The 21,702-nt window shown below is 40.2% G+C and overlaps 1 protein-coding gene across 5 annotated transcripts in view; it reads right to left on the reverse strand.

The window, feature by feature from the left end:
* Window positions 1-6,647: 6,647 nt before the first annotated feature.
* LOC120421742 (BAI1-associated protein 3) overlaps window positions 6,648-21,702 on the reverse strand; it is a 174,171-nt gene continuing 159,116 nt past the window's right edge. For all 5 annotated transcript variants that reach the window (XM_039585013.2, XM_039585012.2, XM_039585011.2 and 2 more), the window contains 7 exons: window positions 18,909-19,197; window positions 18,644-18,845; window positions 18,269-18,576; window positions 17,728-18,204; window positions 16,290-17,667; window positions 11,321-11,570; window positions 6,648-11,257 (listed from right to left, as the gene is read on the reverse strand). In XM_039585013.2, coding sequence (XP_039440947.1) covers window positions 11,166-11,257; window positions 11,321-11,570; window positions 16,290-17,667; window positions 17,728-18,204; window positions 18,269-18,576; window positions 18,644-18,845; window positions 18,909-19,197 — 2,996 coding nt within the window. In that variant the 3' untranslated portion in view covers window positions 6,648-11,165. The remainder of the gene's footprint in view (window positions 11,258-11,320; window positions 11,571-16,289; window positions 17,668-17,727; window positions 18,205-18,268; window positions 18,577-18,643; window positions 18,846-18,908; window positions 19,198-21,702) is intronic.

Here is a 21,702-nt window from a genome sequence, read left to right on the forward strand (position 1 = left end):
ACGCCGGAAGTTCTCGTGGAATTTTTTGCAAGCTGACGTGACCTCAGCGATTATCGGCGCAGATTACCTCGCACATTTCGGCCTTCTCGTGGACCTCGGAAACAGACGCCTCATCGATGGAGGTACGAAGCTGCACACTGTTTGTGGATTGACGGAATCCGCAGTCTATGGCGTGACAACCATCGCATTTGATCACCCCTTCCGGGATCTTCTTGCAGAATTTCGAGAGATTACTGCCCCGTCCACGATGCGCACCGAGGTACGGCACGATGTGACGCACCACATACAAACCACCGGTCCGCCGGTCGCTTGCAAGCCACGCAGAATGCCGCCGGACAAACTACAAGCCGCCAAGAAGGAGTTCGAGACCATGATGGAGCTCGGGATTTGTCGTCCATCGAACAGCAGCTGGGCAAGCCCACTCCATTGTGTACCGAAGAAGAACGGCGAGTGGCGGTTTGTCGGTGACTACAGGAGCTTGAACCGGATCACTGTGCCAGACCGATACCCCGTGCCACATATTCACGATCTACTCAACAACTTCTTGGGTAAGAAGATTTTCACCACTTTGGACATGGTACGAGCGTATCACTACGTTCCGGTCGAGGAAAAAGACGTGCCCAAGACAGCCGTCATCACACCGTTCGGGCTGTTCGAGTTCACGAAGATGCAGTTCGGTTTGTGCAACGCGAGCCAAACATTTCAGCGCTTTATGCATCGTATCTTCGGTGATCTCGATTTCGTTGTGGTGTTTGTCGACGACATCTGCATCGCCTCGTCCACCGAAGAGGAGCACCGGAAGCACGTGAGGACAGTCTTCGAACGACTCAAGCTGAACGGACTGGTGTTGAACCTGGACAAGTGCAAGTTCGCGCAAACCGACGTGGACTTTCTGGGGTACCATATAAGTGGATCCGGTATACAGCCCCAAGCAGATCGAGTTCAGGCCGTCGTCGACTACGGCCTTCCCACTACGGTGAAGGAATTGCGACGATTCTTAGCGTTGCTGAACGGATACAAGCGTTTTATCCGGAATGCTGTCTCGTTGCAACGGCCGCTGCAAGAACTGGTTCCTGGAAATCGTAAAAACGATACGCGAAAACTGCAGTGGACGTCTGAAGCCAAAACCGCCTTCGCGAAGTGCAAAGAGAGTTTGGCAACTGCAGCTCTACTGTGCTACCCGGACTCGTCCAAACGGATGGGTCTAATGATCGACGCGTCGGATACCGCGGCGGGGGCGGTGTTGCAGCAGTACGTCGACGAAGCCTGGCAGCCGCTGGGATTCTTCTCGCAAAAGTTTTCACCAGCGCAAAGGAAGTATTCTGTTTTCGGTCGAGAGCTGACGGCGATGCACCTGTCTGTAAAGTACTTCCGACATCTCGTGGAAGGCAGGGATTTCGCTATCTACACTGATCATCGCCCGCTCACGTACGCTCTAAACTCAAACTCAAACCACCTCCCACACGAAGAGCGGTACCTGCAGTACATTTCGAGCTTCACTAAAGACATCCGACACATCAGTGGTAAAGACAACTCTGCCGCTGATGCTTTGTCCAGAGTCGACGCTATTGGGACTCCTTCGACAGTGGATTTCGAACTACTAGCGGAAGCCCAGAAGGACGACCCGCAGCTGCAGAAGCTGTTGGCCGATCGAGCTTCATCAATGAATCTACGGCAGAGAGTGTCTTCACACACAGACAAGACGCTGTATTGTGAAGTCTCCGAAGCTGGACACGCTAGGCCGTATGTTCCAGAGAAGCTGAGACTACAAGTACTTCGCAGCATTCATCGCCTCTCTCATCCGGGTGTTCGAACGACAAGGAAGATGGTCGCTGAAAGGTACGTGTGGCCATCAATGAACCGGGACGTCGCTGAATTCGTCAGATCCTGCAACGATTGTCAGCGTTCCAAGATTCACCGCCACACATCTGCTGCCCTTAACGAGTTCGACCTCCCCAAGAGCCGCTTTCGTCACGTACACATCGATCTGGTAGGACCACTACCGATCTCAAACGGAAACCGGTACCTGCTAACCATGATCGATCGGTACAGTCGCTGGCCCGAAGCCGTGCCTTTGCCGGACATGCAAGCGGAAACAGTGGCCAAGGCGTTTTGTGAAGGATGGGTTTCTCGTTTTGGCGTTCCAGAAACAATCACAACGGATCAAGGTCGCCAATTTGAATCCGAGTTGTTTACGGAATTGACGAGACTACTTGGCGCCCTTCGGATCCGCACTACGGCATACCATCCCGAAGCTAACGGCCTTGTCGAACGCTTCCATCGAACGCTGAAGACATCTCTCACCTGCGTCGACCCGAAACATTGGTGCGAGAAACTTCCGTTGGTCTTACTCGGTTTGCGAACCGCGATCAGGGAAGATATCGATTGCTCCGTCGCCGAGATGACTTATGGACAGCCACTGCGGATTCCCGGTGAGTTTTTGGAACCATCTGCCAAGGAGATGTGCCGCTCGGAATTTGCGAAGCAATTGTGCCGTAGAATGCAGCAAGTCGGTCCAATCCAAAACTCGCACCACGCCAAACGATCCGTTTTCGTTCCAAAAGACCTGCGTAGCTGCAAATTTGTGTTCGTAAGGATCGACGCAGTGAAGCGACCACTTCACCCACCGTATGAAGGACCCTTCCAAGTAATCGAACGGCACGAGAAGTTCATGGATGTCAACATCAACGGACAGAAACGAAGGATTTCCATCGATCGCATCAAGCCTGCTTACGTCTGCAACCAGGAGTCGGACGAAGACGACGGAAGGACGAAAGTTACGCCATCCGGCCACCGGGTTCGGTTCTTGGCGTAACTGAGGGGGACTCTGTGGCGCACCGCTCGCGCCTTTCTGGCAGCACTGCCTACTGCAATCAACTGTCATCCTCAACCACGTTTCGACTCGAAAGAAATAAACATTAGTCTGTAGTTATCCTAAAGTAACGCACGCGTTTATTTTATCTCCGGAACCGTCCTCACATTCCGGGATCTCGAATCGTCCCCACAAGAGGATTATGTTTAAAATTATCCGACGTTCGTTTGTTTGATTTTGCAATCCCGAGCAGGTGAAAATTACAAACCGTAACTATTAATTTGATTTGTGATAAGTCTGCAGCATTTTTTATGGTTCAAATTTACTACATTAAACTGTTTCGATAATATTTACTGAAATATGAGTGGCCTGTCTGGAAATACACGGTCTTTGGCCAATTTCAGCAGTTCAAGCACGAACACAAAAACGCTAAGAATCCACCCGTTGATCGTCAGTCTCCAAACAATTCTAAGATCGTTCAGACCGAACGGTTCAAGTTGATCGGCGATTGATTCATCCTTATCCGACAGTTTCTTATTTTCATCAAAGTGATATAGCTCACCCTCGACAAATGTAGAGGCAATAAATTGAACCAACCTGGTGATTTTAAGATTTGCTACCACGCCCAGAAGAGGCTGTTGGTGTGATCTTGCCTGAGACAAGAAAAACGTAACCTTTCCCATAGGGTAGATTTTCTGTGAACGATGCGTTATTTTACAGCTTACCGGTACACAAACAGGAACGTTATTCTGGACGGCTTTGAAAAAGTCAACTTCGTGGTTAAAGTCGAACTTATATGTGTCTTGGACAAACCCTAGCGCCACGTTGCAGGTTTTGTTGATCTGGTCCACAGTTTCGTACTCGTTGTAGTAAAATGGAGTCGCGATAAAGGCCGTGATCAGCGACAAATAGGTGGATACGAAAATGAGCACGGCAAACATGAACATTTGTAGAATGTTTCGCTCGAAGGAAGAACCAATGTGCAAATTTGGTGAAGAAAGCACGCTCTGTACAAGTTCGAAGATGATTTCGATTAGGTTACGTGATGACCCTGGACATCTCCAGAGAAGAACCATGGTTAGTAGAACTACAAGGGCGATTAAAAGCCATGTGAGTTGGTCAAAGGGAAATATCAACACGTACTCCAGCGGACGTTTGGATTTGAGAGGGACAAGGTAGCAAATCGCATGTTCGGTACGTTTTAGAGAAAAAATCCCCGTTGAATAAGCCGACACTGCAGCCAGTTGGGCTGGAACTGGCACAAGACTGCTAAGGTTGTAACGGACTGCCATTGTGGTCCAAATGTGCTCAAAAGCTTTGTGGGTGGCTTCAGCGGGGTAATACATGACCCGAAGCAGATTGTACTGCGGAGATGGCACGTATCCAAAAATCATGTACTTGGTTCTCTGGTACATTATGTAAATTTGATGAATATGTCTGCTGTCAAAACCAAAATCATGCTGAAAAGTTTCCACACGCACCAGCACGATCGCCTTAAAATTGATCCCCTCGTGGCCAAGGTACGTAGTCTGTTGAAAGATTATTAATTAATATAACAAAAGAAATTTTCAAAATACTCACGTATAAATTGACAAGTATAATTCCACAGTCAACTTTGGGTATACTTTTTCCAAAAAGTAGACCCTCATTCCCGATCATAATTGTACCAAACATAATTTGTAACAGTTCGTTCCTTAATTTTTCATGAACCTTCCCCAGCGTAATCAAAATGGTCGCGTTTGAGCTGGGACAGTGTAGTTCCTTCATCCCAAGAACGTATGCGATCAAATCTGGTGGAAATTCTTGATTTTGAGAATGATCGAGAATGGTCGCCCAGACCGAAGACAACAACAGTGCCAATACTAGAAGAGACATTATTTTGTTCGTAAAAGTACTTTGATGGTTCACGATGAACTGAGAGCACAGCGAAAATTGGAACGTAATATAAAGTTGTGTAAATGGAAGTCTTTACTTAAAAGTTAAAATGGCTTTATCATGATGGCATTTGTAAAATGCTCTACACTCTAGGATGAATAGAGTGGAAATATTAGCTCCTAACTAGAATTTTATTCAAATATGCATTTTAGGAATAATTTCTTTTTTCGTTCAAACACTCTTAATCATGTTAGAAAAAAATAATTTTAAAAGAGATTTTGCTTAGGTTTCAATTCATTGAAATGAATAATTATAATAAAATAATCAATGCCCAATAATTTCCAAAAATTGAACATTGAACCAACAATAACCATCCCCTCACAAAGTTTAAATTTCTTTGCAATTATTGTTTTTAAAATTTATTTATTTCAACTCAAAATGAAAATATAGCTTCACAAAACTGGTACTTTTTTCATAATGCTTTTACTTAATTTATCTATAATGCTATGTTATTTCTTTCAGAAAGCTACTATAACAGTTATTTGTTGAATGACTGCTTCTTACTCAACCAGCAAATGGTTGAACAACATTGTATGCTAACATAAATATGAAGGGAAATGATTCTATGTTAAAAGGATATCGTTCCTGAAATCTGAAATCAATTTCCATTAGAAATTGGATATCAATTTCCATTAAAAAGATTTAAAAATTTTAATTGAAGAAAGTTTTAACTCAATTGCTTCGATTTTTCGAAGAAAGTTTTAGCTTATTTTTTTCGATTATAATTTGACAATATCAAAACCTCATTTGACAAAATAAAAAAAAAATCATGCATATCTGCAAAAAAAAAAAAACAAAAAGCCCTGTTTTTTCTACCATTAAAATTTTATAATTCGACAAAAAGTTTAGCAAAAATTCCACTCCGGAACAATTCTCTGCGAAATCTTGTTGTTTTTATTTTTTTATTTGACTCAAATTTTCCCCTTGACCCCAGAAGCCAAGTTGTGTCAGCTGTCAATACCAGAATTGTACGTAAGTTATCGAAAGTCTGTAACTTTTGAGGGAATTTTATGATCAATTTGGTGTCTCGGCAAAATTGTTTGTATTGTTGAGAACTATTAACAAAAAATGGTTCACGGAAAATGTTGCCGTTTTTTCACAAAAAAATATTTGCCAAGCAAGGAGCATTTTTTCCGCCGAGTTATATTTTTTGAAAAATGGAAAAATTTGGAAGAAATCTAGAGTTTTTTTAATAGGTCCTGAAAACATAAGAACCACAATAGCTTATAAGACCTTAAAAAAAAACTCTAGAAATAGAAATTTTATAGACAAAAAAAAAAGTCCATGACTATTTATTTCTGAAAATATTTTTCGAAAAGTTCAGAAAATTTATTATTAAATTGTCTAAGAAACATTGTAGATTGAAGTTTTTCAAGTCTCACTCAAACAGCCTCCTATTTTGTAATGGCAAAATCTCAGCAACTAATGGTATAATTTTCAATGTCAAAAAATGAATAATTCGTCATATTTTCGATCTATTCGAAAAACCTATTTTGAATATTATAAAATCAAGACTTACTATCCAAAAGGTCAAAGTGGATTGTTGGCCCTGATTTTAAAACATTCAAAATATCTTTTCGAAGTGAACAAAACATTTGGGTTTGAGTATTAAATTAAATAAACATTTTATAGTTCTTAACCTGTTCTAACAAATACCAACAAAACATCTAAATATTGAACAAACATATATTTTTTGCCACTTGGTTTGATTTAAATGTTTATTTCGAAAATTTACATTATAAATATTCAAATAAAAATATGTTACTACAAGCCGGCGAAATAAAATTTAAAAAAATCACTCAACTTTTATTAATTTTTTTACGTTATGAATATTAAGAATTCAACAAACTTGTGCAAAACAACTTTCTTTCAAATTCCTCCAAAAATAAACAAACCACGATTGATAGATGAACAGATACTTGTTTCTTTATTTGTTATTTTCGAAAAATATTTGCATTGTCCAATCTGCCTTTTTTGTTTGCTCCAATTTTCCACCGAGTACATTTTTCGTCCACGTTTATGCTTCTTCTTTTTTTCTAAATTCTGCTCCGTTTGATGGGAAAAGCAATTGTGTGTGTGTCCTGATATTCTGATCCTGGCCGAACAAATGTTTTTTAATACGATTAGATGCCTTCTTTTTTTGCTGATGTTTCAAATAACGGCGGCGGACTACGAAGGTTGGTTAATTTTGCTTGGTTTTGAATTAAATTTTGTTGACATTGTTTATGTTGACGCACTACGTAATAATTCTATACTGTTTGTCTTTTTTGTTTCCGTTTGTATTTTGTAATATGTTATACTTTGTCTTGGTTTAATACACGTTTTGATAACTTAGTTTGAAAAATATGGAAAATCTGCTAGAAAAATATATACGATTCTGTCCGAGTGATTGACTAACTGTTTGGATGGGCGATCAACATAGATAAATTATTCTAGAACAAGAACAAGAAAATGTACCAGAAAACAACCGCAATAAAAGATCTTTCTCTATGCAAACTGTTTCCCCCCCCCCGCCAAAATGTTAAGCTAAATCAGACGATGAGTCTAGTTTTTATCATACAGCGTTTGTTTTAAATATGATTGTAGCGTTCTGCAAACATTGAACAGTTTTTTTCTTCTCTATTTTTATGTACAAATAGGTTGCTGCTGTCGTTTTCTTTAGTTTATTTGGGTTAATTATTTGGCTCACTTTCGTTTTTTTTTAATTTCTTGTTCCAAGTTTAGTTGGTTGGCCTTAGCTAGAAGGATAGTGTATATATAAAGTTTTTCTTGATTTCCCTACAAATGTTGGTTTGTTTTTGTCAGTGTTTTGTGGTGCATGCAAAGTTCCTTCAAGGCTACGGGGTGTGCACAACGATTTTTTGTTTGTCTTGTATGAGTGTGTGTATTTTTTTATGAAGGGGAGTTGTGTGCAGGGTTAAAAAATCGTCTAAAGATAGAATTTACACAGGTTCAATTCTACAATTGGGATCATGGCTATAGGTCACGGTGGATGTGGGGATAGGACGCGTAAGACTCGGTGTAAAAATAAAAGTTTGTCTAAAATTCCAGTTATGCTTTGTAGGTACTTGATGAGAAACTCAGCAATTCCAGTTGCGTTTGTTAGTGTACGTGTGTGACGTTTGTGTACTCGTCAAGGTAGGAGATTTTAAAGCTTTTCCCCCGTTTTCAGTTTATTTTCTATTAGTACAAGTTGTTTTTTTTATTATTGAAAAATATGCGTTCTTTTTCAGATGAAACTGGTGAGGCTTAATGATTGGCGACACTTTGGTTTGGGTACAGTTTGAGTTCACATCTAAGCTCGACATTTACTATACATTTGTCGTACAATTAGTCTATTGTGGATGTGTGGGCTTGGTATTATGATAATGATTAAAGACGTAAATTTGTTAGAAAAAATCAAGTAATGTAATAAGAATTGTTAAAAGATACAATAATAAATCACACAGGTACTCCACTTAAATTTCTTAAAAACTGAACCTATCCAGAAATGAGTTTTGGAAGTTTTCTTTTGACTAATTGGGTCCTAAAATGAAGCTTAGATTGCTGATATTATTTTTTACAGCGATAAAGCTTATTTTTCTGAGTACAACGACTTTTTGTACGACCACAAAGAGTTTAAAATGGATTTTTAATTCAATTTTGAAAAATTAACCTCGCGGTCCTTCTTGACAGAAAAGCTCCTACTTGACAGCTCGTTCCAAGGGGACCATAGTTGATCCATCGAAAAAATGCTGTCTTGCCAAAAAAATATGTTGCATTAAAATGAAAAAAAGTGATCAGAAATGGGTTTTAATCGTGTTTTTTACCGTTGCACATAAAAATTGACATAGGGCTTTACTACCCAATTGTCAGATAAATTCCACATAAAAATGGTTGAGTCTTTCCTGAATTTTTCACAACAATACACCCAGACTCGAGAAAAATTCACACAATCGTGGGTAAAATTCACCCATATAAGGGTGAAAAGAAATTTTAAAAACTTTGGACAGCACGCAAAACTAAAAACACTCAGTTAATGAGCATATATGAGCAAATGGGACAACTGTCGGATTTGAATGCCTTTTACATAAAGTTTAACGAAAATTGAGTAAAATTTACCCAAATTTGACAGTTCCATTTCATTTCTGATTAGGTTCGGATTTTAACGAAAACTGAGTGACTTGAAATTTGAGTAATTTGAAACTTCGGTGTTATAAGGCTTTTTAGTTGAAAATTTACTAAAGGAAGTATTAGACTACGACAAACAAACAATTTCGCAAACGAACAAAATTTTTGACAGTTTGGCAGTTTGCCAGCTGTGTTTATTTACAGAAACGTCAGCCGGCATACAATTTGCTTTGTATGCGAGTTTGCCGCAAACAAGTTTACAAGTTTGGCAAACTGTCAAACACAAAAATGTGCGAGTTTGTTTGTTTGTTCTAGTCTGTTATAGAGTTATCTAAGCCCGAACTCACGCACACTAGCTTTTTGCTGGCGGGTACAATTTTAACCTAAAAACCCTTCGTGTACGTACACGCAATACATGCGCACGTAGATAACTCTATCGAGAAATTAAAAGTGAGAGTGTGTGCAACATGGAGTTAAACTTTCTGTGAAGTTGCTGTGAAGGTTACCATGGCACTTTGAAAAGTTTAACTCCATGTTGCACGCACACACTCTCACATTTAATTGCTCGATAGTCATTTTTAACACATTCACACCTCTGAGTGCCACTGGTTTGTTTGCATCAGATCTGCTTTCTCTTTCTAGCAAAAGTTTTTTTGTCATGCGACTTTTTGCTGGGTTTTAAAGGTCTACCGCCCAATGACAGCTAACATATTTCGCAGGGACAGTGACAGCTCGAGCTCGATCTTTATTTGCCTCAGGACGATGTGACGAGGAGTTCGTCATTTTTGAGTTAAATTATGTTTTTTTTACCGGGCTAAGGAAGCCTTGTTTCACTCAGCTTTTGATACATTATGAATGAAATTCACCTAAATCTGACCACAAAACTCATTTCTGGGTTAATTCGGTTGTGACCAAACTGATGGAATCATATGAAATATAAACAACTCATTTCAAGAAAAAAAAAATGTAATTGGGTCAATGCCAAAGTGTAAACATAGAGTCTATCATGTTCAAGTGATGTTTACATTAGAAACAATCAGGATAGCCGCTTTGTTTTCGTTTTCGGCCATAGAATCTTAAGCCGTACACGATCATTCGAAATAATGACTTTGCTTTATGTCTTATTTATTGGGGTGTTTTAATAAAACTATTTTTGCTGTCAGCAAAAAATTAAAATTTTTGGTCAATTTAAAAAAAAAATAGCTTTAAAAATAAGAAAAAAAATGTATTAAAGAAAAAAATCAAATTGCACATTTGGTTCTGGGTTAAGGGGAAGTTTGCGTGTGTGTAATTGCGTGTATGTATACGAAAGTGTTTTCATATCGAGGTGATTAATAGTTGTGTGTGTTGTTGTTGTTATCTTCCGTTAAACAAATCCTTATTATACAAGCGGAAAGATCGGCCGGAAGCGCGCTCGTTTCCTTGATTTTGCGTTTGTTTAAGTTGGTTTTATTCATTCATAAGAAAATATCTGCAGTTTGTTCGAGAAAATTTACAGCTTAAAAGTTAATTTTTTGTTTGGATTTTTTTTTCGTTCGTTTCCGACACTCTTGGCTAGCAGAGCGAGATGTTATCTAAAAATGTGTGTGTGTTTTTTGTTTGTGTGTGCCTCAGTTGTGTACAGATTATAGATTTTTGTTTTGTTCAATTCGTTTTTCACTACTCTGTCCTTTATATCCAGGTATGTTTTTTCTTTAACTTTGTATAAACAAATGTATAGCATCTCTAAAGTTCTCTTCCTTTCCTTTACTTTACAAATATTCAAATATACAAGACCTTTCGTAGTTTACAGTTTGGTTTTCAGTTAGCTAAAAGTAGTTGTATAGTAGTTTATGCGTTTTTTTCCTAGGTTGCAAATCAGTTGTTTTGTATAAAAATACGCTCTTTCGTATATGTTAAAAATCAAACGATAGTTTACACAGACTTCGTTTCTTGGCTTTTGCCAGGGGAGTGATAAAGAGATTGAAGTCTTATAAATTTTGGGCGTTTCTACGATAGTTTTATGGTGGACACAATGAGTAGATGGTTGATGCTTTTTACAACTTTCGTAGTTTTGTGTGTAGTAAAGGCATTTTTTTTAGTTGCTATTGATAGATTTTCCTTACAAAAATGTTAGTTCCTTGCGCAGATTTGGTGAGTTTGATACACACGACATGTGAAACGATGATTTGAAAGAAAGACGACTAGTGGATCTTTGGTTATCTGTTTTGTATCGCTGGTTTGAGTTGTGAGTGTAACGAATAAATTGCATGATTGACAAATTGTTTGGTTACTTTTTTTATTGTAAATTGTTTTTTTTTTCAGTTGCTTAACCTACGACGCGAGCTTTTTGTTTCCTCAAAAATTCCATTGCATTTTTGTCGTTGACTCGTCCTTCCATAATTTGCAGGATAGGGTGACCTGGAAAGTTAAAACACAACAAATTAGGATACTCCCCATAAAAAAAATCCAAGAAAATCTCACTCTTGTCCTTCATCTCGAGCAGCGGCAGGTCGAGCTGCGTCACGCAGTCAAAGTTTTCGATGTTGAGGGTAAAGTTGCTGGCCACCCCCGGGATGTTGTTCAGCGACAGGAAGGCCTCGCCGGCGAAATCGTTCGCCGTCAGCACGTCGTGGTCCATCACGGTGAACACAATCATGGCCGCTTCCGACTGGCACTGGTCGTGCGTGACCGAAAACTCAAAGCACTCGTCAAAGACCGGGTTCAGCGTTTTCTGGGTGGTCGAGGGAGAAAAAAAAGCGGAAATAAAAAGGATAAAAGCTCAATTTGGGGTCGTTTGTTCGGAAGGGGATTGCGGGGTAAAACTTTGTTTTTTATTGAGTTATTTTTTTTAATTTTCCACAACGCATTCATCCTTACACTTTTATTTCTTGAAATTTCTCAAAATTTAATAATTTTTCACACTTTCCCCGCTCTCCCCCTAAACAAATAGCACAAAAAGTATCTAATCCGGTAAATTGTTCCGGTATCCTGCCAAATCGGCTTATTGTTCCGGCTAAATGGTTGGCGGATTTTGTTGATTGACATTCCATTATGAAAGTGCAAAGATTTTAATCCGAATGGACGGAACGCGATTGGAATACTAAATTTACAGTTGCACTTGGGCGCAGCAGCAGCTTTTGATGATGCGATGTGAATGAAATGTGTAACAATGTGTGCTGTATGAAATTGGATTTTACAATTTATTGAATTTAATTAGATTTTATCCTATTTGCTCTACCCGTTGCTCACAATATATCATGCGTCTCCATTAAGGTGACGTACCAATACATTGGGTAAAGGAATAGCATAACAAAAAGTGGGTCGATTTTGTTAGGGCATTATCTCTTTCTTTTCTGATTTTACTGCAATTTATGCTCGAAAATAAATTAAATTGTTTTCAAGTGTATGTCAGACTTCAGAAGCAAAATTATACATTTCGTTTGATGGAGACGCTTGGTATTTATTCTGAACTAAAAAAAAGTTTCCACGTGATGTGTTAATAGTCTCGGCTTTATGGAAGACAAATATCATCGTACCACTTTGAAAAATTATCTAAACTTTAAATATTATATTGTTTTGAAAACTGCTACGCGTTCCAAGCACGAATTACACGATAATTTTCACAAAACAAGGCCAATGCTAATTTTATTTCAAGTATTTGTCTCAACCTTCCAAATTTCTCCAAAAAACATGGGGCAAAACAAAAATTGTAAAAAATTCAATTTTGATTGAAAAGTTCTATAATCAATTGTAAACTATTGAGAATTTCTGTACTTATATTCAAATATAGTGCTTTTGGACTTTTTACAAATTTTGAATTTTTGAATCACAAAACGGCAACAGACCACAGGAAAAAAAAACAAAAAATCATAAATATTTTATATTTTTTAACGGTAGCACAATTGTAAGAATATATAACGCATTTTGTGATACCTTTTGTTTCAAAATTTTGAAAACAGGTTTCAGTTTTATTCCTTTTCTACCCCTCAAAAAAATCTCCTTAAAAATATTAGCTTAATTGTTTTGTTTTAAAAAAAACTTAAATTTTCCTCAAAACTAAGTATGTGGGTGTTCAATTTGAAGATCTTTTCATGGTGACAGTATTGTTTAAAAAAATACTAAGCATTGGCCCAAAACTATATGTGTTTTTTTTGAGTATGCAAGCTTTTTTGTATTTTTGTAATGTGGGTATCAAATGATAGTAAATTTGTAAATGATTAGTAAATGATTGTTTGGTTATAAAATTACTAAAATTTTTCATAAAACTAAGTTCAGATTGGAATATTTGAAGCCTCAATTATCCAATATTTCGATTATTCGATTGTTTGTATAAAACTTTGGATAATCAAATTATGAGCAAAAACTTGTTTTTTTTTCATCTTCTTACTTTTAACATTAAATTTAAGTTCTGCGATGAGGTTAAATTTGAATAGATGATAGCCTATTAAATTTCCAAACGGCTATTTTGGCCGCCATCTTGAATTTGAAAATTTTGAATCATTTTAGAGTATACTATAGTTAAGGGATCATACTTAAGCTCGACAATAAAACAAAGAAAAAGAAGATTTTTTTTTGCTCGTGATACTGTTATCTGAAGTGGCTTTCGGTTAACACTGGAACGCCCAACGCATGTCCAACTTACACGGACGCCCAAGCCTCCCAAAAAAGGTGGAACGGTAACTTCAACTCGCTGGTTCTCGGGCATTACTCAACCAATCGGGACGATTCTTGTTTCCAGTGATTTGTAAAAATGTCTAGATGATCCTAAAATTTTGCAGAACTTGATTTGAACAAATCTGTAATTTCTGCGACCGAAAACATCGTTCCACCTTTTTTAAAACGACTGCCTCCGCGGATTTTTTGGCGATTTTTTTTTTACAAGCGAAAAAAAAAGTTGGAACGATATTTTTGATCGCAAAAATTACAGATTTGATCAAATTGAGTTCTGCAAAATTCTAGAATCATCTAGACATCCTAACAAATCACTGGAAAGAAGAATCATCTTGATTGGTTGAGCTATGCCCGAGAACCATTGAGTTGAAGTTACCGTACCAACTTTTTTGGAGCCTTGGGCGTTGGAATGTTAATCGAGTCTGAACGACAGTTATTTTAGAAAATAAATGAGTTTTTATAAAATTTTCAAATCATTCCAATTTTTGATTTCGAGACCCAATGGCGCCCCTGATGACGGCAAATCTTAAAAAAAATTGTTTTGTTTACAAAAAAAAAAACAAAAAATCACAAAACTGCATATTTTCGACAAAAAAATATTTGCGATGCTGGACTAGCTTTACCGAAGTTTAAATTTTCCGAAGATAGTCAAAGACGCTTCAGATAATCGAATCCTGAAAAATTTCGTTTTAAAAATATCTAATATCTTGTGAAGTTTACACACTTAGTTTAGTCACCGAATTCGGTAATTAGTTGAAAAATCGGTAATGTTTAGATCGGTAAACCATCTGTCAAAATGAACAAAATTTTGCCGAATTTATGTTGTACGATTAACTTAAGTGAACTTCATTACCGAATTTCGGTAAGTTTTTACCGAATTCGGTAATTTTCAATTTGACGAACTGTTCAGCACTTCGGTAAACTTTACCAGATTCGGTTAAAAAATCTTCGGGTGTATGCTTTATTTTAGGTGCTAATTTTTTTTTATTGAGTCACATGGTATTAACGGTGCACATCAACCAGAGCTTTTGCACCCAGATTTTTGTTACAGACATTTTAGTATCTCCAAAACTACGGGTACTATTGAAATATTGTTTTATTCATCCCCTAATGTACTGTCTACAAAGTAATTTACAACAAAGTTTGACTATTTTTTCAATCACGTTGAAGCAGGATTGGGTCCGTAAGTTTGACAATTTTGGAATAAGAAGACAACAACTTCCATCGCTGCTGTGCACCCTTAAGAAAAGAAAAGGTCGTTAAAAAATGTCTTAATGATTTTGCATTAGATTTTTTAAAATACAAATTAATTTAGGTAAAATTATATTAACATATCTAACTTTATACCAGAGCCGACCAAAGTATGGCTCGCGAGGTGGTTTTTTGTGGCCCGCGGACCCATTTCTAATGATCATGTAAAATGGCCTATGGAACACTATTAAATTGATTTCATACTTTTTAAAAATTAAGGATATTTTAAAAAAATATGGAAGTATTTTTTTATTTTTTGTTAATAAAAAAACTAATGATTTATAAAAATGTTAACCTATTTCAACCCCATTTCACGAAACAAATATTTAGTACAAAAATCTTAATTATTATTATTATATTTTATTATAGAGGTTTTACACTTAATGTGCATTCACCTCTTCAAAAATCTTAATAATTAAAACAATTTTACTTGTTTCAATGTGAGTGAATCAAGTAAATATCGTAAAAAGGTTATCAAACATTTTACTTAGGTAGAAACCTGCAATAAATGCAAAAATATAAGTATTCCATATTAATTTGAAAGTCATAATAATGAGTTTTATGAACTGACCATCAGAGGTAGACAAAATGTTGTAATCGGCGGAATAAGCCTGTTGCAAATATTTTACAAAGCTTTTGTCGAACAACCCTCCTCTCTCTCCCATTTTTTCAAAATACTTCAAAATATCAATAGAAATTGAAGTGCAATCAGCTGAAATCTATTAAAAATGCAGTTAGTTTGTCGCTTAATTTATTTTCTTATTTTTTTTTGAATTTAAAGATTTTTTCATTGGAGTTTTTATTTCTGGCTCACAACGAATTTTGTTTAGTTACACTTAATTTAAAGATAAAATTACGCCGTTTCATAAATTGTTCAGATTACATTTCACCATTTTTGAACTATAAAAAAATCAATTTATCCATTAAAACCATCAACTAAATAAACTTTTTTCAAATATCTAAAACAATCAAATCAACAATACTGATAGAAAACTGTGTATTCTATTATTTTAATGAACGAATATGTTATTAATTAATGTTATGTAAAAATAACAGAAATTAAAAAAAAACTTCAACTGGCAGATGTTATTTTGTAGTCTTTTAAATTAAAATAAATTAATTTAATTTTTTAAATAACCATTTTTTAAATTTGGCCCGCAAGCTCATTTGAACTTCAAATTAGGCTCAGCCTCCAAAAACTCTGAGCATCCCTGCTTTATACCTTTAAATTTTCAACATTATTTAACCTCTTATTGCCGTGTGACTGCAGTTTAAACACACAAATTAGTCACACTTCCACTTCCCACTTTGGGATGACCGTCACGGAAATAGACGGACGTGCTTTAATGCTATTAACGGATTAATCCTTTCCCGAATGTCCTGGCCCCAATTTGCATCAACTAACACCCACGTGGCTGCAAAAAAGAAGCACCCAGAATTGCAACAGCCCGAAGTCAATTAAGCTCACGGGGTGTAAATAAGGCTGGTCGTTTAATCACGTTTTCCGTTATATTAGTTCAGCCCTCACCTTGTGCACGTTCGTCTGCTGTTCGGAGCAGTGCGAAAAGACCCGCCGCGGCAGCAGCTCGACGATGACGAACGGATCGCTAAAGCCGTTGGGGTCGAGCGGGATGACGTCCTTGGCGTGCAGAACTTCGACGCACAGCGAGTCGTGGTTGAAGTACGCCTTCACCGAGAGTGTCCCCAGCTGCGTCTGGCTGCCCATCGTGTTGAGCTGTTCCTGTAGCCGCTGCAGGTAGAACAGATCGATCAGCTGGTCCGTGTCGGTTTTGTGGTATTGCAGTCGTTGAGCAACGCGCCAGTACAGGTCACTGTGGAGGATCTCTGGGGGGAGGCCGAGGCCTTCGGCGTTGAAGAATTCGCCGAGCAGTTGGAGCGCGCCGTACATCCGGTCGTGAAAGTTGCTCGGTTTGTCGCCTTCACCGCCGGACTCCATCTGCTTGGCGAATTCCGTTAGGACGCTGTTCCAGATGAGACTCATGGCGCGGTAGAAGTTTTGCGAGAGCAGGGTGACGTTGAGGGTCGCTAGGTGTGAGTCTAGGTATTCTAGGAGGGGCATCACGGCCTGGTTGGCGGGTAGTGAGTCTGGGGACCAGGCCAGATGGAACACGGCTTTTTGGAGGGGACCTTGCATGGATGCCGTTAGTTTTCCGAGAACGCGGTCCGCTTTGTTCTCCAGTTGAGCAATGGTATTTTCGAGCAAGTTTTCTGCGTTTTCCGACAGGGCGTGCGTTTCCGGCTGGAACTCGGCCAGCGCCCGTCGGACGTATTCTAGGTTATTTACAATGACGCACATGTCGTCGGTGGTTCGCTGTGGTCCCGATTTGTCGTAGTATTCGGCGAGGTTCTGGTGGATCAGGTCGGAGTAGACGTTCGCCGTGGTGCACACCAGATCGATTATCAACGCTTCGTAGTGTGCTCCCGAGCCGTGATCTGGCCAGGCAAGGTTCTTCCAGAACTCCCGGATCTGGTAGAAGCACGAAGCCGTATCGATGGCCGATGTGCTGTGTCGGACGATCTTCTCGCCCTCGCTGATCTGGTCCACGTTGACTGCCGCCTTGATCCGTTGGATCGCTTTCGTTTTGCTAACCGAAATCCATCGCTGAACGGCGGGTTCGAACCATTCGTGAAAGTTCTGCAAGCCGAGCGGTTTCTCCGGGGGTTGCGGCGTCACCGAGAGATGTGACTTGAGGTTGTGGAACTGCTGCAACGCAAAGTAGATCTCGAACGGTGCAATGTCCGGCTCGCGATCGTTGTCCAAGATTGTCCAATGGTTGACGATGGTTCCGGGCAGTTGACCGGATTCGATGCGATTCGTTACCTCTTCGCCTAGCAGCGAGTCAAACTGCTTGTACACGATGCTAAAGTACTGGATGCCGTTGGTGCTGTAACGGTTGGAGAGAACTGTGAGCTTAATGAAATATCAACCAGCGTAAAAAACTTACGAATCAAACAGCGAGTGGTAGTGCTGAACTCCGATCTGCAGGTCAGCGATCAGGATCGTAGTGTAGTGTACGAGCGGATTCGGTGCCCGTTGGGACTCACGAAGTTGTGCCTGTGACCAGGTAATTGACCCTTTCCGAAGTGCTCCCACGATCTCCCCCCGGACACCTTTGCTGAACGGGCTGACCTGGCGGAAGGCCCGCATCGATCCGAGCAGTCCGAGACATCGCAGCTGGAACTCTAACCGCACAAGGGAGGGCGCGTGCAGCGCAGGAAACACCTCGCGATGCCGTCGCATGTGGCTGAGCGATCGCTCGACGAACCCGTTCAGCGCGTCCGCCAGCCACTGCTCGAGCTCGCGCGTCAACGGTTCGTTGCTGTAGTTGTTGACCCACAGTTTGTCCACCTCGATGAGCTGCCGGTGGATGAACTTGGTGTCGAGTGGTTTCTTCCGGTTAATCCGGATGATGGCCACTAGTCTGTTGAAGGTTAAGAAGGTTTAAGAATTTTACTGAGGTAGCAGCCCCCTTAGCGAAGTCATACTTTGCCATCGAGATCTGCAGATCGGACAGGTCACTCTGGACCGCGATCTGGTGCAGAATGGTGAGCGATGGTCCGGCCAGCTCACCGTTCCACTTCCAAGCCGGTTCGTGCGCGTGCACCTCGTGCATCATGAAGATCGTCTGCAGCCGTTCGAACTTTTTCACCTCCAGGGTGTTGTCCTCCTCGGAGGTACCGCGATCTTCCCGCGTCGACAGCCACAGTTTCAGTCGGATGCGGCCCTGTACGGAGCTGCGGTTGCTGCGTGCCTCCAGCTTGAACCAGCCCTCCAAACCGGTTGAAGGAATATCCTGTGGAAGACATGGACGTCGCAGTTAGGAGCTGATCTCGATCCTCGTAACCGTGATCGCTACTCACACAGACTGGGATATTGACGGAACCCAAAAAGTCGTCCTGCGAACCTTGGCGTGCCGATTGGCACACTTGTTTGAAAAATCTACCTAATCCTCTAACGCCCCTAACTTCGTTCAGTCGTGAGACAGCGTCTAGCACGCTGCTTTCGTCGTCGTGGTCCCAAATGTCCAGGTGCAGAATGTCCGAGTGAATGTCGTCAATGTCGCTGCGGGAGAGAAATCAACCAAATTAAGATCATGACTCGCAGCGTGGTGTTCACACAACTCACAATTTGAACTTCTCGTTCCACTTGGGACACAGCGTGTGCGGCTTGACGGACGTCGCTCGGATGAACTTGGCGGGGACGGGCCCGACCGAGTCCCGCTGCTGGCGGCCGTCCTTGCGCTTGAAGCTCAACCGGAAGCTGTGGTGCTTGCGGAGCTTCCCGTGCTCGGGCGAGTCCAGGCTGTCCATGCCGGTGTCGGAGAGGGTCCGCGGCGTCATGGGGGGCTGGGGCGAGGGCGGTGGGGGCGTCCCGGAGGGCTGAATGCCCAGCATGCAGTACGGGTCGCTGAAACCTGGGGGATTGGGTTCAAATTAGTACAGCTGTTAGCATTAAATCAGTACAGAATGACCGAGTGAAAGGCAAATCTCTTGCACCACTTTGAGATGAAAAAGAAAACGAACTGAGAGAATAAAGCACATAACCGAGGGAATTTTACTCTCAGGTTCATTTCCAAAAAAAATGTTCATCTGTCCTGTCATAAAAGCGCCTGTGACGTTCGCCGTTTCAAAGCGATCGTCAGTGAACGCACATGAAGTTGAAACGGACGAAACCGAGCTTGTCACATGCTCTCTCTTTTTTCCCTCTTGACCTCTCTCTCTTTCTTGCTGTGCTGCGTGGTGACAACAATCACTTGAATGCAGTCATGGGGAAAGCGAAACGCGGTAACTCGGTTGAAATTTCAAACAAACGCGCTCTGTGCGAATGTTTCTCAGTCACCATTCGCCAAAGATGTCGAACGGTCACAAGCCCTGGTGGGTGTAGAAAAGAGAGCGAAACTATGCTTAATTTGAAGCAAGATGAAAAATTCGCTGTGGTCGTCGGAACTGCGGAAAATTTCGTCTTGACTGAAGTAAATTTAACAAGCAGAATTTCTCTATTTCCTAGGAAAATCTCTTCATCTGTCGAATTTGGTTTCCTGGAGAATGAAGTGCTGTGAACATAGAAATGCACTCGCTCGACAGCGTTGGAATTCAAATTCTTTCATGGAAAAATAAATGATGAGAAATGAATCTTTATCTGAAATTTTTGCTTCTTTTTCTCCATTTATTGTTTAAAAAAGTCCTGTAACAATTCCATTTGCCCGGTGTTTTTAATGCCTCAAAAGAAAAAGTTTCTGCTTCTGGGGAAAAAAAAGTTGGAAAAGTAAAAATAATGCCCCGAAAACGGTCATATTGCAGAAAGAAACTTTACGCTATTCGAACCGTTTCGCAGCTTAGCAAGAAGCACCGTCCGGGAACCCTTTTCCGGCTTTACAAACTTTTCTTTTCGCGCCATGGAAAGTGTCCCACCTTCCACGAAGCATCTTCTTTTCCCCTTACGCCCGACTGACGAGGTGTCACCCAGTGTGACCCAGCATAAATTGCGACACCGAAAAAAAGACGGCCCCATCCAAAACTCTTTACGAAGTGATTATAAGGGGAAAAATTGCTCGTTATTTGAAGGAGGGTCGTCTTCTCCGCTCATGACTCAATTAACTCTTCGTGATAAGGTTTTGGAGCGGCAAGAAAAATAGCCTTTAGTCTAATTATCTGCGCGGGAAACAATCACGCGCCGGAAGGTATGCAACTTCATCTGTCATTGTCACAGATGGCGCGGCACTGCTGGCGAGCAGTCATCCAGGGGGTTGTCCGTTACACAAATCCGGGACACATTTCCCTACTTTTATTTTGAAAATTAGTCCTCCCAGATGGGTTGCAGCGATTACGGCGTGGTTTGAAATAATGGTTCTTCCGGTTTGTTCATCAGATACGACCGTCGTCGACGACGACCGGTGGGGTAAGATTGATGATGTGGCCAAATGATGGACAGTTATGGTGCTCCTTGCGACAGAGCACGAAAGCCAATTCCGGCTGGTGACAGGATATTCCACCGGGAAAAAATGGCTTCCTTTCCGGTGCTTCGTTGTTTGACTGCAAGGTAAACCGGATATATTCGATTTTATTTTCAGGTCATCGTGAAGATGTCGAGTCATGCCCAAGTCAAGTTCAAGAGCAGATTCCATTTTTATTGGCTCTTGTCCCGATATTACTCCGCGCACGAGAAACCGAAGCAGTAAGCTAGCAGAAAAGGGTCCTTCCACGAATGACGTGCCACTTTTCAATTTCGGCATCTTTCGCGAGTCGTTGCACCGTCGTCGTCGTCGTTATTGGATATAGCATCCGCCAACGCGTGACATTCCAATTTTCTTTGATCTTGCCGGGAGGGTGTGTGTGTTCAAAGGGGGGAGAATATCAGAGTTTTCTCGCGTTTCGTTTTTCTTCGCAAACAGCAGCGGATTGTTAGTACACAAGAGGAAGCAGCTATTTTCACGTGTCGGCTCAATGGCTTCAAGTGTTTATTTCGCGCTAAGTTGAAGATGCGAAAGGTGGAAAATTTAACGTGCTTCGAGTAATTAGATATCGTTTTTACTCATTTTTTAAGGGAGAAGTTGTATCATATGAATTAACAGGTGATTTTTTATTTTTATTTTTATTTTTTTTATGTCCCCCCCCCCCCCCTTCAAAGTCGGCCTAAATAATCAGGGGGCAAAAAAAAATGTTTTTCCGAAAACTTCAAAATTTTAATGAAAATGAAAGTTTAATCAACTGAAAACTAGTTAAAATACATTTTCTTGCGTTTATAATCATATTTAGCATGTTTGAACTCCTTTGAAAACATTTTAAATTTCCATGATATACCAATGTACACTCCCACGAAAAGTTTTTTTTCCGCGAAAAAAAAAAAAAAATCCGTTAATACATCGATATTTCGAAAACTAATGATTGAAAAGCTATTGGAAGCGTGTAAAATGCATTTT

Source organism: Culex pipiens, chromosome 3 (genome assembly GCF_016801865.2).
Source record: "Culex pipiens pallens isolate TS chromosome 3, TS_CPP_V2, whole genome shotgun sequence".
In the NCBI taxonomy this organism is placed as follows: Eukaryota; Metazoa; Arthropoda; class Insecta; order Diptera; family Culicidae; genus Culex; species Culex pipiens.